General features: G+C 42.6%; 1 protein-coding gene across 5 annotated transcripts in view; it reads left to right on the top strand.

The window, feature by feature from the left end:
* Positions 1–2,371: 2,371 nt before the first annotated feature.
* atxn7l1 (ataxin 7-like 1) overlaps positions 2,372–16,474 on the top strand; it is a 27,393-nt gene continuing 13,290 nt past the window's right edge. Inside the window, exons 1-6 of one of the 5 annotated variants that reach the window (XM_069520001.1) lie at positions 2,372–2,559; positions 3,072–3,140; positions 8,425–8,529; positions 14,509–14,624; positions 15,089–15,287; positions 15,413–15,843. In XM_069520001.1, coding sequence (XP_069376102.1) covers positions 14,609–14,624; positions 15,089–15,287; positions 15,413–15,843 — 646 coding nt within the window. In that variant the 5' untranslated portion in view covers positions 2,372–2,559; positions 3,072–3,140; positions 8,425–8,529; positions 14,509–14,608. Of the gene's footprint in view, positions 2,560–3,071; positions 3,141–4,959; positions 5,069–8,424; positions 8,530–14,508; positions 14,625–15,088; positions 15,288–15,412; positions 15,844–16,474 lie in introns of those variants that run through there. The other 4 variants (XM_069520002.1, XM_069519998.1, XM_020092484.2 and 1 more) reach the window with 4 other exon arrangements.

Raw genomic sequence — 16,474 nt, 5'->3', positions numbered from 1 at the left:
TGTGTGTGTGTGTGTGTGTGTGTGTGTGTGTGTGTGGTTGTACATGTGCCTGTGGTTCTCAAACCTGGGGAGGTTGTGAGTCACAGGTGGGTCACAAGATGCCCAGATATCAAATACAATTTAGAAACAATTTAAAATAATATATTTTAGCCACAATTATCTCTAAAGCTAAATATATACTTTCTGTCTCTCCGTGTGACAGCTTCAGCTACAGCGGTTCAGTTTACAGCACCATATGGATCAATATATCAAATATATCAAATCAATATCCTTTGGGATGATGGAGCTCAAAAGTCACTATGTTTCACTCTGGTTGTTTGTGAAATTGAAGGTTCAAAAATATGAAGACGTGAATCATCTGTGACCCGTAAACATCATCATGACCACGAAGAGAGAAGAGAGAGAAACATTGTGCTTTGCGTTTCCCTGATTTCTTCTGCGACTCTGACTTGTCCTGTGAAATCAGTGATCGAGCTGTGATGGACACAAACGCAACATTGTGGTCGAGTCATTGTGTGTGTGTGTGTGTGAGAGAGAGAGCGAGTGGACAGAAAAATGTGCTTGTGTCTGTATGAGAAAGACAGGATGGACTGTTTTGAACCACAGATTATTTTATGAAGTGTGCATGGACTGACGTGTGTGTGTGTGTGTGACCTGCATACCTCAGTGTAACCTTGTCATTTCCTTGCTGTCACTTCTTCAGACTTCTCGGTCGGCTGAATCTCCTGTCTTCCATTTTCCCTTTCTTCTGATTCAACGAAGGAAGAAAAAGATGAGTTCATGTAGCATCATATCATCATGGGTGTGTGTTTAGTTCCATTTAGTTGATAGTATTGTGTCTTGCACAAAGTGTGACATTTACATCATGTATGCATAAGAGGGATAACATTTAATCCAATTAAACCCTTCATCGGTTTATTTAAAGTTATATATAATGTTGTATTCCTTTTCTTTGATGACGTCTATGTGAACTTGAATAAAATCTGACATGTGTCTTTCTTAGCTTTTAGCTGCGTCTTCTTTGTGCTTTGTTCATTTTGAAGCTGAGATAAAGTTGTAAACATTGTGAAACTGTATCACATAACTACTGTGTGGAATCTGTTGAAGTGATGATTTAACATGAAGTGTCTCGAACCATGAGACGCAGGTTCTGTCTTCAGCCACAAGAGGTCAATGTAGTGCTATTGGCTGGACCCACTGATCCACTGGGTGAGGCAAAACATTAATGGACAACTTTGTGTTCAAGAAACAGGCTGACAGGGAGAATTCATGTGGTTGGTTTCAGGGATTCAGCTTCTTTGGTCGTCAATACGCTAGTGGACATCAAAACCCGTGCAGGGGTGAGCAGGCTAATAATCCTCAGTGCAACATTGTATGTGTCCATATTATCAACATATATAGTAACATAACTGTATAGATATATTTTAATACCACATATATGTTTTTAACATAACATAATGTCTCTTGAGCTTGAGGACTAACCCCCTGACTTGTCTCCATCTGTTGCTCAGCAACCTCTCAAACAGCACAAAGACTATACATATATACACACACCTATCTATCCATTCAAATCTGTACCTCTCACTCTCTTTACTACATGTTCTCATGTTAGATGCATCCTTTGAATAAACATTCTGGTGAAGAAACGTGACAGAGAACTACTGTAGGGTGTCTGATTTCTGGAGGGATGAATCGGACGTCGTCTTCCATGCAAGAACAAGTGCAAAGGCAATTTCTTGATCTTGTTGCAGATGAAGTAGAGGCTTTTTGAATCCATTGGGATACGCATGATGCCATCGTACCAAAGTTTAAGGCATGAGAGTTTTATTTTGTCTTTCTCTTTAATTTTCTTTTATGCAGAGAATATTCTTCTTTTTCAGATAAAGTTCTGAAGGTTGCATTTCAGATCACAACACACGAGCTCCACTTCTATCAGGTGGCTCATCATTTTCTAGCAGTTCTAGCTTGATGGATGGATGATTTATCCATCTATCTATCTATCTATCTATCTATATATCTATCTATTCATCTGTCTTTATCTACCTGTCTGTCTGTCTGTCTACCCATCTGTCCGTGTGTGTGTGATTGGGATTGTTTTTCTACCATTAGAATTATAGAATAATTTTAAAAATTGGGTTATATTAAAAAGTATATACAAAGTGCTTGTTTTATATTATAATATGTGATGCTATATTATATTATATTATAATATGTTCAATTATATTAGATTGATGTATTATAAATGTTTGTGTATAAAAACCTCTGTGGCTCTCCGACAGTTGCCGAACCGAGCCGAAGTTCACCGACGACGACGTCAGCGTGTCTCGTTCTGTCGTTTTTCGCGTGAGAGAGAGAGAGAGAGAGAGAGAGAGAGAGAGAGAGAGAGAGAGAGAGAGCGAGAGCGAGAGAGAGAGAGAGAGAGAGGACGGCTCCGAGCGAAGCAACAAGAAGGAAGAAGAGCAATGGCGACACTGGATCGCCCGACACCGAGTCCGGACAGCTTCCTGTGCGAGCCCTGGTCCTCGTTCGTCGGCGCGGCTGCTTCACGTGTCGTTGACAGTAAGCTCACCGCCGTCGTCGCTGTTGTTGTTGTTGTTGTTGTTATTGTTGTTGTTGTTGTGGCGGACAAAGTGTCGGGGAAGTGCGTGGACCGACAACTGTCTGTGATTGAGTTGAGTGGAGCTGCTCCTCCTCCACACACACACACACACACACACGGACAGGCAGCGTCAAAGTAACTGTCACAAACACCACCGACGGTTCACGGTTAACGGGATGCAGCCGCCGCGGCTTAGGCTCGGCTATAACACCACCGTCCCCGTCCGCGGTAGCGTTAGCCTCCGCCGTCCCCAGCTGTAAGTTTGTTAGCTCTGACAGCTCCACTGGATCCAGCGCGCACACACACACACACGGGCAGAGGCTAGCAAGCTAATGCTAAGCGTGCAGCCAGCCCCCCTCGGACCCAGCATGGCTCCACGCGTGGCCCCCAAAGTTTGTTGTTGTTGTTGTTGTTGTGGCCGCAACTCGGTGTTTGTAAAGCGGCTGTTTTCTCTTCCTCCACTCGCACGCAGACTTGTCCCCGGACGACAGAGACGAAGAGCTCCACCGCCTCAGAGAAGCTGCTCAGCTCAGCCAACAAGGTGAGGAAGTTACAGGGGCAGAAGACTCAGGTCCGCGGGGACAGGCTGGAGCTGGGTGTTGTTGTTGTGGTGGTGGTGGGACACATGCAGGATATTTATTTAGCTCCCACCCGTTTGAGTTATGAGCTTTGTCTGGATCACACTCCAGTATGCATCTTGTAGCCAGAGCTGGGATCATTGTTAGTTTGTTTTCTTCATTAATGTTTTATTAACTGCAAAAATGAATGATGGTTTCCAGTTGTTATCTTGTTATGAAGATAAAAAAAAGGGCAGAGCAGTCATATCGATAATTGTCAGGGTAAATATTTATTATTGTCGTTGGACAGGAGAAGATGTACTTTATTGTTCCCAGGGGGAAATTTGCTTTTGGCACTGTCCAGCCTGCAGTTTCACAAAAAATACAAATACAATCTCTGACACTACTCCATACACATGCCACATTTCACATATAAACACACACATCTGCTGACAATGACGACATATTGCACTGTGGCATATCGCACAACCTTTTTATTTTACTTATGCCCAGCGTTATTTCTTTTAACTTTAAAGACAGATTTTAAGTCTGAAGACATGATAAGTCTAGAGCTTGATCCTGAGTGAAGGTTGTGGTTTTGAACTTTTCTTCATGGAGAGAGAATCGGTATCGACCTGGTGTTGCAGTACCTCCAGGAACGATGCCACAATGATGTTAGTTTGCCGCGATGATTGATTTTGTTCTATCCCCCGGCCCTATTTCAGATTCAGCTGAAGTAGACCAACAGTCCCTCAGAAAATTCAGCTAAGTACCGAAAGCAAACATAATATTAAATAATAGAATCACATAGTTTTGCATTCTTTACTTTCACTTTCAGTTAGAATATGACTGATAATTTCCAGTCAACACTGTTTCCTGTCTTCCAGCTGTAGACACCCATGCTCAGGCATAAGTGGCAAATGTCTTAAAATAACTAGAATTTATGACCATGGACCAACTGTCACCATAAATTCAGTCAACCTGCGCCAAAGTGCACACAGTTGTGGTCTGCACCAAAATTTAAATGGTTGTTTCTTGGCCCTTGTATCATCCTTCCACCAAGTTTTGTGGAAATCAGTTCTTTAGTTTTTGCATAATCCTGCCGAAAAATCAACAAACCATTTGTTCAAAAGTCAGCTTCTCATTTAAACAGTCAGGCATTTAGACTGCTGTGTTTGTAAAGCCTGGCGCTGTGTGAAGTACATTTTCACTGCTTCTTTTTACTTTCAAGTTTAAAGTGATATCCCAGAGAGGATATGTGGTGTCAGAATTATAATTTTTATTTAAGTGGTTCATTATCAGTGGAAGGAAACTAGAAGTGCTTGTTTTGGAGGATATGTTTGTTCATTTGCACGTAATTAGAGTTAAAATGAGCTTTAGTTATGTATCCAGCTCGTCATATGTCTTATTCATTATGTATCATAGTTGCACTTGGGGTTCTTGATCAAAAATATTGCACATAATGCATCTAAGTACATATGGAGGAGGCTGCTCCAGTGCAGTGAGTGGGTGCTCACACCCTCCCCCAAAGCCGCCTCCCCTCGGGGACAGAGCCAGAGGAGTTCCTCCACAACTCAGCACGTATAAATACCCACAGGAACACGCGCTGCACGCTAACACGCTTGAGTCATCCCTGAAAGTTAGAGTGAGCGTGCTCCGGCCCTCGTAGGAACACACAGGCACGCACACACGCATACAGAGCTGGGGAAACTCTTCTCACTGTCACTGGTTCAATTCCAGCCCTCGCCCCCCCAACGCACACACACACCCACTCACATGCCTCGTCTTCCTCTCTCACAGCAGAACACAGAACTGCAGTGGTGTTTCCAGAATTGCTGATCTGCTGGTAACGTGACACTCAGGCCTGCTGAGAGTGATACACACACACACACACAGCCTGATAAACCCACAGGTAAACACTTCTTAAAGGCTTTAACTGCTATATTATTTGAACGTAGCATAAACTAGTGCTACTACATGTTTTACTCTCTTGACGCCTCAATGCAGACACCAAGATCCCAGGTTGGCAGGAATCGTTGTGTGGTGCAGGTCATGATTGGTATCTATGTCTCTGTCTGTCTCACTCTCACATACGTATACACTCAGCAGAGATGATGACAACCGACTGCAACTTAGCCCGACATGAGTGGCAGCGGCTGTCATCATCCCACTCGAAATAGGCAGTGCTGCTATTAGTATGTTTACAACTCATGGTGATAAGTGAAAAGCTTCTGATATGTTCTGGTCTTGATTCAGTGAATATCTGCACATATATATTTCGGATGTGTATTATTATTTTAAACAGACAATCCACCCGACGGTGTGTTGCCGAGGACACATATGCTGGGAGGATAAATGGAGGATAAGACGCAGCACACAGTGCAGGCGATGGTACAGTGCTGTTGGCAGCTTATGTGCCGTTCACTCCCGTGAGGATATGAAACAACTCTTGTTATCAAGCAGACTACTCAAAATTAGTCATTCAGTAAATGGGGTGCCGCTGTCTGCGTTAAAATGGTTGGAGCTAAAATTAGCCACATTACCATGTCAACCATCGACTACAGTTCAACAAAATCATATATTCCGATACTTGTCGTTCCAATTGGCTGTAGGGACTGTGAAAAATTGTGATATTTCACATTTAATTGAGCAATTAAGAAAATCAAGTATCATTTCAATCCAAAACTTGTTGACTGTCCTTTGACTTTGTGCACATGCGGAACAAAACAATTTACTTTTTTGCACAACAAGGAATATACTTGGTTTGGAATAGCGTGATCTCAAGCAGTTTTTGTTTTTGTGGGTGAGTGCAAAACCTTCGTGTCACGCGTGTCTGCATCTTCACAACCATAAACAATGAATTGGGTTTGTTGACGTACATGTGTATGGCTCAGCAATGGGTTTAACTCACAGCAAACTACAATGATTCACAGGATTCACAGGGTTTGATTGAAATTGCGTAAAGACTGAAATGCTCATTTATTCGTCGGATTGTTAGATTATAATTGTAATTTTAAATGTAAGTGATTTGAGGAGTAGGTGTAAATTATAGTTCATTCCTAACATATCACAGCACTGGTTCACTTTCTCTTTGCAACATGCCGTCTTTACACCAACTGTTTTGAAATTTCAAAAAACATTTTGTGGGTCTACCCAAGGTCATGCTCTTTTAATGTGACCTGGAACTATCTTTATACAAGATCCAAGAACCATTTTAAATTCTCAAAGTTTTCCTCAGATTTGTATCTAGGGCGTCTTTGTAATAAACAACAGATTGGTTCGTTTCTAGTGGAGTTTTTTTGCCTGGGTTCTGTGAGAGAAGCTTGCCGCCAATCGCTGATAAGCATGTTTACTCTTTCTGGTGTGTTTCTTCATAGAATAACTTCAGATGAAGCTGCTGCTGGGGCTCATGGCCTCCTCTGGAACTGTAGTGGCACAATAATTATCAAAGAGTGATACCTATCCCCAATAAATGTCCTAAACACCTCAACTGATAGTTGATATTGTGCCTTGGTAACTGTTGCATTTGTTACTTTGCACTGGATTGTCGCTGCTTCCAGACCCTTTTGTTTAAGTGTCTTTCCAAACTCATTCACCAATGGGAAGTCGATTTACTTGTAATGTAATCAGTGTCCAATGATGGATTGTTTAAGTGGCTCCAAACATGCTCATTCACCAGTGAGTGATTGTTTTTTTAGTTCATTTTCTGGCTTGTCAGTCATTTGGCAGACGCTGGCAGTTGGCTTCCAAACTTAAGGCTGCAGAAGTAGGCTACACACTTTGTTTTCACTTGACTTGGCAGATGCAGAGGAAATTACATTCTTGCCTTTTTTTCAGTTCTCCCACTAAAGTCATTTTCTGTTGCAGTAAACTTTCAGAATTTCTCATTTGCCAGCGAAATATTTCCCATCACATTTTTCCCTGATTTGTTATGAAGAAAATGTGCTAATTTCCTCTAAGAGCGATGACAGGAAAGACACAAACTGTGGTGATGCCGCTCAGCTTTTTGAAATGAAACATTGGGAGTTTCCAATGTCTCCTTACAAAATGATTAATCCTTACTGCTTAAAAAACCTGTCAGCAGCTTTTCAAACTTACTGTAGCCGCACCTTTCCATTTGTGTCTGTATAATTATCACCACCCTGATCACACCGCTTTCAGGCATGTCACAAAGACAAACACTGCAGGAAAAGAAAAGCAGTTTTTCCTCAGCAAACATGAGAATCCGAGAGTTTGAACTGCGGCTTTCAAGAACTGATGGCCCCAGAAAGTGAGAAAGAAATGATCTCCTTTCATATTGACAAGGTGAACCTGGCAAACATCTTAAAGTTAACTACTTCTGTGCTGCAGCTCAGGAACTGAAAGCAAGACCTTTTTCTCTTTTGCAGTTTTAATCAGATTCAGTCGTATCAGCACCTTTTTTAGAAGTTGGGAAACCACCTTAAAAAAGGTATTGACTTCATTTCCATTGGCAGTCGAGGAGATTGTCTTTATGATTTTGAGTCACAACTCTTAAGTCATGAAATATACCCACCAGTAATTATGACAGGCTCAATAGGTTTGTGGCCTTGAAGACTTCATGTATGAGGATGAGACCACACACACACACACAGACACATGCACGCATCACACACATGTTGTCAACGAAGATAAACAGTACATAATGTGGTACACATTGACCTTGAGTGACCTAGTAAATCATATATCTACCTTAAACACACACACACACTCTCATGGAGAGGCATGAGCACTTGTCTCCTCTGATTTCTAAGCTCCCTAGCGATGCAAGGTCACAACGACACGCACCCGTACAGTGTCTGACACCCACAGATCCTCCTCATGAGCCTTCACACACATGCCACCTCCCCCTCAGTGAGTCTGGCTGAAGCCCTGTGTTAATAAGTGCTGTGATTTCTGTCGGCAGAGCTTGTTTGGGTGCAGGGAGATCAGGTTCTCAAAGCTTAGCCAAAGTGATAGTTGCTGATTTCTATCGGACATTGCTTGTTTGTGAGCACACTGTATAGCTTGTTTGTTTGAGAGGACATACCAATGTGACCAATAATAACTTTTTTCATTCTATTATAAGTAATCTATACCGCTTATTGTTGTAAGTGTTATGGGGTGTACGAGACCCTGGTAAAGGGAAACATCCCAGTTTTTCAGAAATGATAATGTATTCATCTCTGATAATGTTCGACCTGTGTTTGTGTCTTTCTCCTGTTTCTCTTTTGTGTCTAAATTCCGGTCTCCTCTCTCTGTTTGTTTCAGAAATGTTCATCGACAGCCAGTTTCCAGCACTGGAGGATTTTACTCTTGTTGTGTGCCATGTCTGCAATAAGGTGGTCACTCCTCAGGGCATACTCACACACTATGGTAAGACACACACAGTCAGTCCTCAGGCACACACACACACACACACACACACCTTGTGGTGTCTTCAGATGTGGCATAGAACAAACAGGGTGGCTCCCTTTTGATCAATACAATAAATTGTATCTATCCCTGAAAGGCACCTGAACTCCTTATTCTCCACATCAACATGCACAGCACGGTTATGCCCACAAATACCCTGCAGGCTGACAACAGCTGAAAAACACTAAATAATTGACAAGATAATCGACTGGATGTAGCCTTGTTCTCAGGCCTTTTTATCCAGTAAGTGTGTGCTTTGAATACAGGATGATTTTTCTTTTCAAGCAGATCTTCTATTCAAAAACAAACTGATGGTCGGCTTAAAAAATGAAAATATACACCTGCATGTTAAAGGCACTAGATTTGACTCTTTTTCTCACTTGAAGATATAGTTTGCAACAATTGTTCTGGAAAATGACTAGACCTATGTTATATATGTTGTTGACTTGTGATATAGGGCTTTAGTTGCTTTTATATAGAAACCCCTAGTAACACAAGTTTGTTTAAAAGTCTCAAACACCTACACTGTTCAGATGTATATACTCTTTATACATGTTTGCTCACCATGATTTCGTAAATTGCGATGTGTTGCCATGGAGACTGTTATCTTCACCTCTAAAACTTAATGCTTTAATTTGAGATGTCGCTCAGCCGCACACTAAATGAGAAAATTCAGATGATCAATATTTTTGATTTTTGAAAAGGCACATGTTGGGACACAAGGCAGTATTCAGTAGAGGAGTAGAACCGGGCTGTGATTGGTCCTTCGCCCAGTCCATCTACCGCTTTGTTTGTTTTTGACTGTGGCTCCACTGAGCGCGCTCGCATCTGCCCACTAGCCGCTGCTTCCTTCTGTTGGCGACACGTGCACCAGCCCGAGCCGTCTGTTTGGGGGTAGGAGGGGTGGGGTGGGGAGGGTGGATGACACGTGGTCGTGCTTAATGAACACAACACACAAACACTTGACCACCACAGACACACAAATGCTGCTTCTGCCAGAGCGCGAAGAGGAGAGAGGAGTGGTAGGCACACACATTCTCACTTTCTGTTTCTCAGCAGAAAGAGGTCAGCGGTATTGTCTCTCACACTTACACACACGCACTCCTGGTAGCCCCTGTTGTTTTGTCCCTGCTCTTGCCCCCCCCCACCTCTCCCTTTGTTGGCAGTATTTTGCGCTTGCTGACACAGAGACAGTCAGGTAACAACAGGTCTAACACACACACACACATATTCACATTCAGGAGTGGGGAAGCTCCCCTGAAAAACAATAGAATAGAAACCTCAGGCCTCCATATGATTAGCAGGCTGCTGTAATTTGTAGTGGACCAGTGGGCCAAGTCACATTTTCATGTTGTGTCATAATTATTTATGTGTACGATTATTTTAACAATTGCAAAGTGACCCAACAGTCACTATCCCATTAATAAAATTGATTCATTGACTTAAATTTAAAGCTTTATACACCCAACTACTCGTTGTCATGACATGAGAAATGCTTCTCCAGGAACTGCCCCTGTTAAGTTATTCTTACTCTGCTGTTTGCATTTCCTTCCATTGTTGCATCATGTCACTGTTGTATCCTCATGAGCATGGTGCAATTGTTCCCTACTGGGGATTCTACTTTAAATGTGTTAACCCTGAGTAGTGTTCTTATTCATTGCACTGGCCTTGTATTGGCATTTGTGTGCGTATCCATCATGGGAGGGAAAAGGGAGGGGGCTGCTTTCATGCTTGACCTGTGCATCAAATCACCACTGGGGCTTTACATACACAGAATTATATACACTCACACAGACACACACGGGGGGGGGGTTGGCACCCTGAGGGGCCAGTGTTTCACTAGTAATGCACGCGCAGTTTGCTGCATGTGAAGAAGAGAGAAATGATAGAACATAAAGCAGGCATTAGTATTATTTTTATATAATATCTTTGATATCAGAAAAAAAAAATGATATAATCAATTTCATACATCAAAGACTTGCTCCATTTAAGGTATTTGTTTATTGAAATCTACCCTGACTAAGGCAAGTATGTATATTCTTAGCATAAGTGGCCCCAGTAGGATATTAAATGAATCCCTCATGGTTGCAGTGTTAGTGCCATGTTTTCTGCAATGAGTTATAAAGACCGAATGTGGAAAGAACTAGTTTTTGGCTGAACTTTAAGCCTCAGTACAGACAGAGCCGAATGTTATAATGACATTTTCCCAATGCGTTCACATTTGTATCGAAACATTCTTTCATATCCATTCATCCATTGTCTTCCATATATGCGTGCCCAGGTTGCGGAGGTTACCAACCAAGTAGAGTATCCCAGATCACCCGCTCCCTAGCCATGCTTTCCAGCTCTTCCTGGGGGATCCCGAGATGTTCCCTGGCCAGATGGGATATATATATAGTCCCACCAAGGAGTTCTGGCTCCTCCTGGTTGGGCGTGCCCGGTAAACCTCCAAGTTTGCCCAGTGCCCAGTTTGCCCTGGAAGTTCGCAGAGATGGGCAAAGCGGGTGTGATGCTATCAAAATGCGACCGACATGAAACGTCCTGTTACCTTGAATAAAATTGGAGATATTATTTGGGTTTGAACACTTGGAAAAAGTCTCAATAATTCAGTACACAAGTCAACAAAACATACAACATAGCTCTCATCATTTTAACACATTTTAATGAAGAATTGTTGCATATTATATGTGTAAGGTTTTTTATAATGGGTAGTATGACTGGTGGTTTATTTCATTTGTTGGCTGTTTCCTTCCCTGAACACAAACTTGAAAATATACAAATAATGATTAGATTTTTATGTGTCGGGCGTCTCTGGTTGGGGGAATCTTCCCTCTGTGGCATGTTCAGATATGTGAGTGTGTTCCTCTCAGTTCTCTCATCTCAGTGTGTGCGTCTAACCTCTCCCTTGCTGGTGGCCCGCTGTGAGTGTGAGCAAGTGGAGCGCATGATGAAAGGTTCATGTTGTTGCTGTTGGTGGGAGTGTCTGTCTCTGTTCCAACTTTTCTCTGTGATGGTGGATTAATTGAGGTCTGAGGCAGGTCAACAAAATCCTCAGTTTCCACCTATGTTGTTTGTTTCACGTGATGTTTGGCTGTTAACCACAGGAGTTCTTCTTGGCTTGGTGTACTGTGGTGTTGCTCATTCATCTGTTGTGTTATAGTTACTGCAGCGTGGTTGTGTGTGAACCATTAGCTGAGGGTTTGGTCCATTAAAAGGCTCTGTGCTTTTTTTGTCTCAGAGGTGGTTTCTCTGCTCTTAAGTTTTCTCGGCATGAAAATAGATTTTAATTGACATTTTACACACATACTGAAGAAGAAGTTTATATGAATAATAGTTGAAAGCTTGAAAACTGAACAGTTAATATGGATACAACAATATTAGTCCTATACAGTCAAGTGCCAAGAGAAAATGACCCAGGCCTGACCTGAACCAGAGAGGAATTCTGTTTTTTTGTGTCTTTCTTCGGTTCTTGGGAATTTGTGTTCCTGTATTTGACGTGCATGGTTATTGCTTGTTTAAGAATAGAATAGAAGGGAATAAAAAAGCTTTTTACAAGGACTACAACGAAATTACACGTAGTACTTCTGAAAACAACTCAATTACATCTTGAAATGTACTTTTTGACACAGATTTACCGATGTACATTTAATGATGATTTAATGATAGGACTAAGATGCTTTCTAGAAAACTAGTTCAACCTGCAACTGTGAGCCGCTGTTACCTGACTTAGCTGCAGCCTAACTGCATATTTTCCCCCTCCCCCCATGTCTTCAGTAGTACGTATACTAGAATACCACTTCTTTTTTTCTGTACTGATATTTCCCCTGCTTGCTTTTTTTTTTTTTTTGACTGTGAGCCTATAGAAAAGCAGCATGTCTGTGGCTCTTCACAGTCATTTCCTCACATCTCTCCTTCTCGTCTTATGTCCCCCGGTGTCCTCTCAATGTAAACAAACCCAGCTGAGCTCCGAACGCCCTGGCTTCCTCGTCAGGCAACAGCTCCGCCCACAGGATGAGTCAGCGGCCAATTGGCATCCAGCTGGGCTCTCAGCATTGCCATAACGACAGGCAGGCAGGAGAGCTTAGTAGTGAGAGTGCCCTTGTGGCTGAGTGGCTTAGTGACCTTGCCTGGGCATTCGTCCATGTATTGTAAATCAGTAGGGTTAGCTCGCTCACTCACGGGAGGACAACCGAGTTAAAAACACAATATATCTGTCAGAAAAATAAGTGCATCTTTCATCATGTCTCACTGCACAAATATATATACTGTTTAGAAATGGATAAATCTCTTAGCCAAGAATATAAACTGCCCTTTGATGATGGAGAAATTACTATCAGTGGTGTTTTTGTTTTTTTTAAATGACAGCAGTTTCAAACAATTATTGTTAATTGAAGAGCAGGTCAAGTTAGATGCACAAAGTCACAAGCACAGGATTTATTTCTCTTCTAATATCATATTTCGTCATATTTCTTATTTCCCTTATCCTGCATGGATGACTAAGAAAATGCTGAATAGAAACTGTACACGTGCGTTTTACGAGTCTGTTTGTACTGCACACATTCATTGCACTGTATGTTTGAGTTGCCAAAAATGATGCATGTCCACAGTGAGAAATTACATTACTTTTATGTGTGAAAGTCGCCTTGTGTTAGGTGCATACCTGCAAACGCGGCTCCGGACTTTGATCCTGCTACTGTGAATACAGCTGCCTCCCCGGTCCTCTGCTTCCTCTGGCCTATTTACACACCTGCCACACATGCTCGCATATGCAAATTACACTCTCTTGCATAGCTGTTATATATAAATATATACGAACTGCCCACAGATACATGCATGCTCTGCACGACCCGAGATGTTACTGCACCTAAAGCCTCTATCTTGAGCTTGAAGATATATTATATTCACCATGTTGTATCGTACCCCACACACACCTGTTATACTTTTGCATGCAGTGGATAATCTCCTCAACAAATACACGCACTTTGCACACAAGTTGCACACACGCACACACTCCCCCGACGTCACCTGCAGCGCACTTTGCTGTGCACTTACGCACCCGAGAGCAAACACACAGAGTCGGTCAGTCAGTTCTTCCTGTCTGATCAGCTCTGCTGCAGACTGCTACTACTACACCCATTAACAGGGTTGTACAGGTACTGCATTTTGACACACACACACATGTACTATGTAATACCTTCTGCTGCCTATTGATTGTCCACTAGTGTAGCACTTTAATATCAACACATTTGTATGTGCTACCTGTGCTTTAGTTTGCCACTGGGTGAGTTTGTTTTTGTGGTTGGATCAGGGAGTTGTTTTAACTTGACCTTGGCTTGCACAAACCACACACTATCTGGTATTTTAAGGCAGCAACTGAAAAAAGATGTTTGTGGACACTAGAGTTTTTAATATTTGCTTTTAGTCTGTCTTATCATGACTCTGTGCAGCTGTCCATTTGCACCCAGGTGTAGTTGTGTGTGTTTGTATATGTATATCTTAATCAAATCTATACTGTACTAGTCTAGAGCTGATATCGTTTCCTTGTATGCGCCCATATGAAAACTTTTATTTATATACAATTAAGAAAATGCATGTGCATGTTAAAATGCTTATTTTCCAAATTCATGTTCTATATGCAGCATTTGGTTGTACCTCTGTATTTCTGTTTTCTTTATTTACAGGTTCTTAAAATCACATTTATATTTAAACTGTAAAATCCTCAGGCCTCAATTTCTTATATCGCCATCATCCCCAAAAATACGTATAGGTTGAACTCTATATCTGCATCTGCTCTTCTTCAAATTTCCTGTCAGCTAGATTGTGCAGATTCTGACACAGCACCTGAAATGAATACTCCATCATTAGCCCAAAACACTCTGGTGCACTGTCTTCTCCACCTCTTCTCTTTTTTACGTTCTTCATCCCTCTGTTTCCACACAGGTAGCTGGGGTGTAGTTTCCCTGTGAGACAGACAGAGAAACAGAAAGTCCTGGACCACACCCCCCCTCCCATTCCCTCCCCACCCTGCTCCCACAAAGACATGCATAGCAAAAACCGTAAGTGTGAGCTCCTCTCCTCTCCTCTCTACTTTCTCCCCCACAGCCTTGTGATTACTCCCCTCGACGTTTCTGTTCCGAGTCTGATCTGATCTGGGTCAGAAGTATTAACAACTGTTGGCTCTAATTTGAACTTCACACGGCAACTCCTTGGCAAAGTTTATCACACAAGGACACTTCAGATGGTGTCGGGGAAGCTGCTAATTAGAGAAAAGGCTTAATTGATTTGTAAATACTACTTTCCCTTTTTATTTGCATAAAAAAAAAAAGTTTTGCAACAAATTTGCTCTATACCGTGTTACAACAAAACCATCTGGCACCTAAGCAGTGTAAAAAAAAAACCCACACTGCTTTACATTTAGAAGAAGAATAGCACTCGAGAGTTTTGATCTCCTAAGTGTATGTGTGTGTTTTTTTTTTGTGTGTGTGGCCTCAAACAACTTTGTCTCCATTACCTGTTTCAGAGAAGCGTCACAGCTCCCCTGTCCCCTCCAGGAGCCCCCTGGTCCCCATGAAGCCCAAAGCACCGGCAGTGGCCCCCGCTGTGGCTCCCAGTCCTGGAGACACGCTTCCCTTCAGGGTCCCCAAAGATTACCCTCACTCCCGCTTCAGCAAGGCGCCACTTGCCGTCTATCCACCAAAGGGGGCACGGAACAAGACATGGTGGGTTTTGTTTTTTTACTTTTATGTCATGTGATAAAATACTTCACTCTGCTCCCAAAGCATTTATTTAATCATGCGACCTTTTCATCTTACTCTTCTTTTCTTCTCTTCCTTCTTCTCTACAGCGTATCGCTTCCTGTCGTAACCTTGGAGAAGATGCCCTGCCTCAGCCGTGCCGACTCGGCCTCACATGTGCGCCTCGCCACCTCCTCCTCCTCCCACTCCCCGTCCTCGCTCAAACCCTCCTCCCTCACTCCCTCAGCCTTCCAGCGCTCCAGTGAAAAGCTCACGAATGGTCGAGGCACCGGTGGGACGCCCACGCCACGCTCCACCACGCCCCCATCCTCTCTGGACCGGCGGCCCAGTCCAGCACGCTCGCCACTGGACAAGCGGCCGTCGTCTGCACCCTCTCCCTCCCCGCTGGATCGAAAACCCTCCCCGTCGCCTTTGTTCTCGCACAGACCTGTCGCCTTACCATCATCATCAACATCACTGTCGGATAAGAAGCAACAGAATGGGACTAAGACCCCCCCCAAGTCGCACAAAAGACTTTCAGGTTAGTGCTGATAATTTATGTTTTAATGATTTTGACCCTGCAGGTCTCTCACTAACTCTTTTATTCCACTGACATCCATTTGCAGGAAGAGCTGAATATTCTTCCTTTGCTACTTAAATTCCTTTCATAAGCCTTATACAAAAAAAAATACACACACTTTCACAAACTCACACATGTACTTTTTATACTATTTATCCTTATAATCCTTGGAGAGCCTCCAGGCTTAATGTTTGGCTGCAGAGAGGACAGTGGTGGAGTGAGTTTGTTTTTAAGAGGGAGAGACGCCTCGCTATAATTTCACATACGTTTTCTTTATTCTCTTAGTATTCTCCTGACATTTCTGTTTTTCTCCTCTCTGTCCTCTGTTTACTGTCTCGTTCAAACCTCAAAACTCAAATTAAACATCAACTAGTGCAGTGCCTGTTGTTAACCTGCCTGTTTGGAACGGGCTCTTCTCATGGCCTGTGTTATTATTTCGGAGCTATTTCAGAATTGCTCCTTGTCATTAGTGAGTCCTCCTCAAACAGTTCAACAACATACTGTCGCTTTTTATTGTTTGTGTGCAGAGCTTTTATAAACAGTCTATGGAGCAGAGTGAAGTTAGAAATCTTTGTCTTCATCCCGACCTGGA

This window comes from Paralichthys olivaceus, chromosome 23, assembly GCF_024713975.1.
Source record: "Paralichthys olivaceus isolate ysfri-2021 chromosome 23, ASM2471397v2, whole genome shotgun sequence".
Taxonomy (NCBI): domain Eukaryota; kingdom Metazoa; phylum Chordata; class Actinopteri; order Pleuronectiformes; family Paralichthyidae; genus Paralichthys; species Paralichthys olivaceus.
The sequence above is the reverse complement of the archived record's forward strand: the minus strand, read 5'-3'. Positions and strand labels throughout refer to the sequence as shown.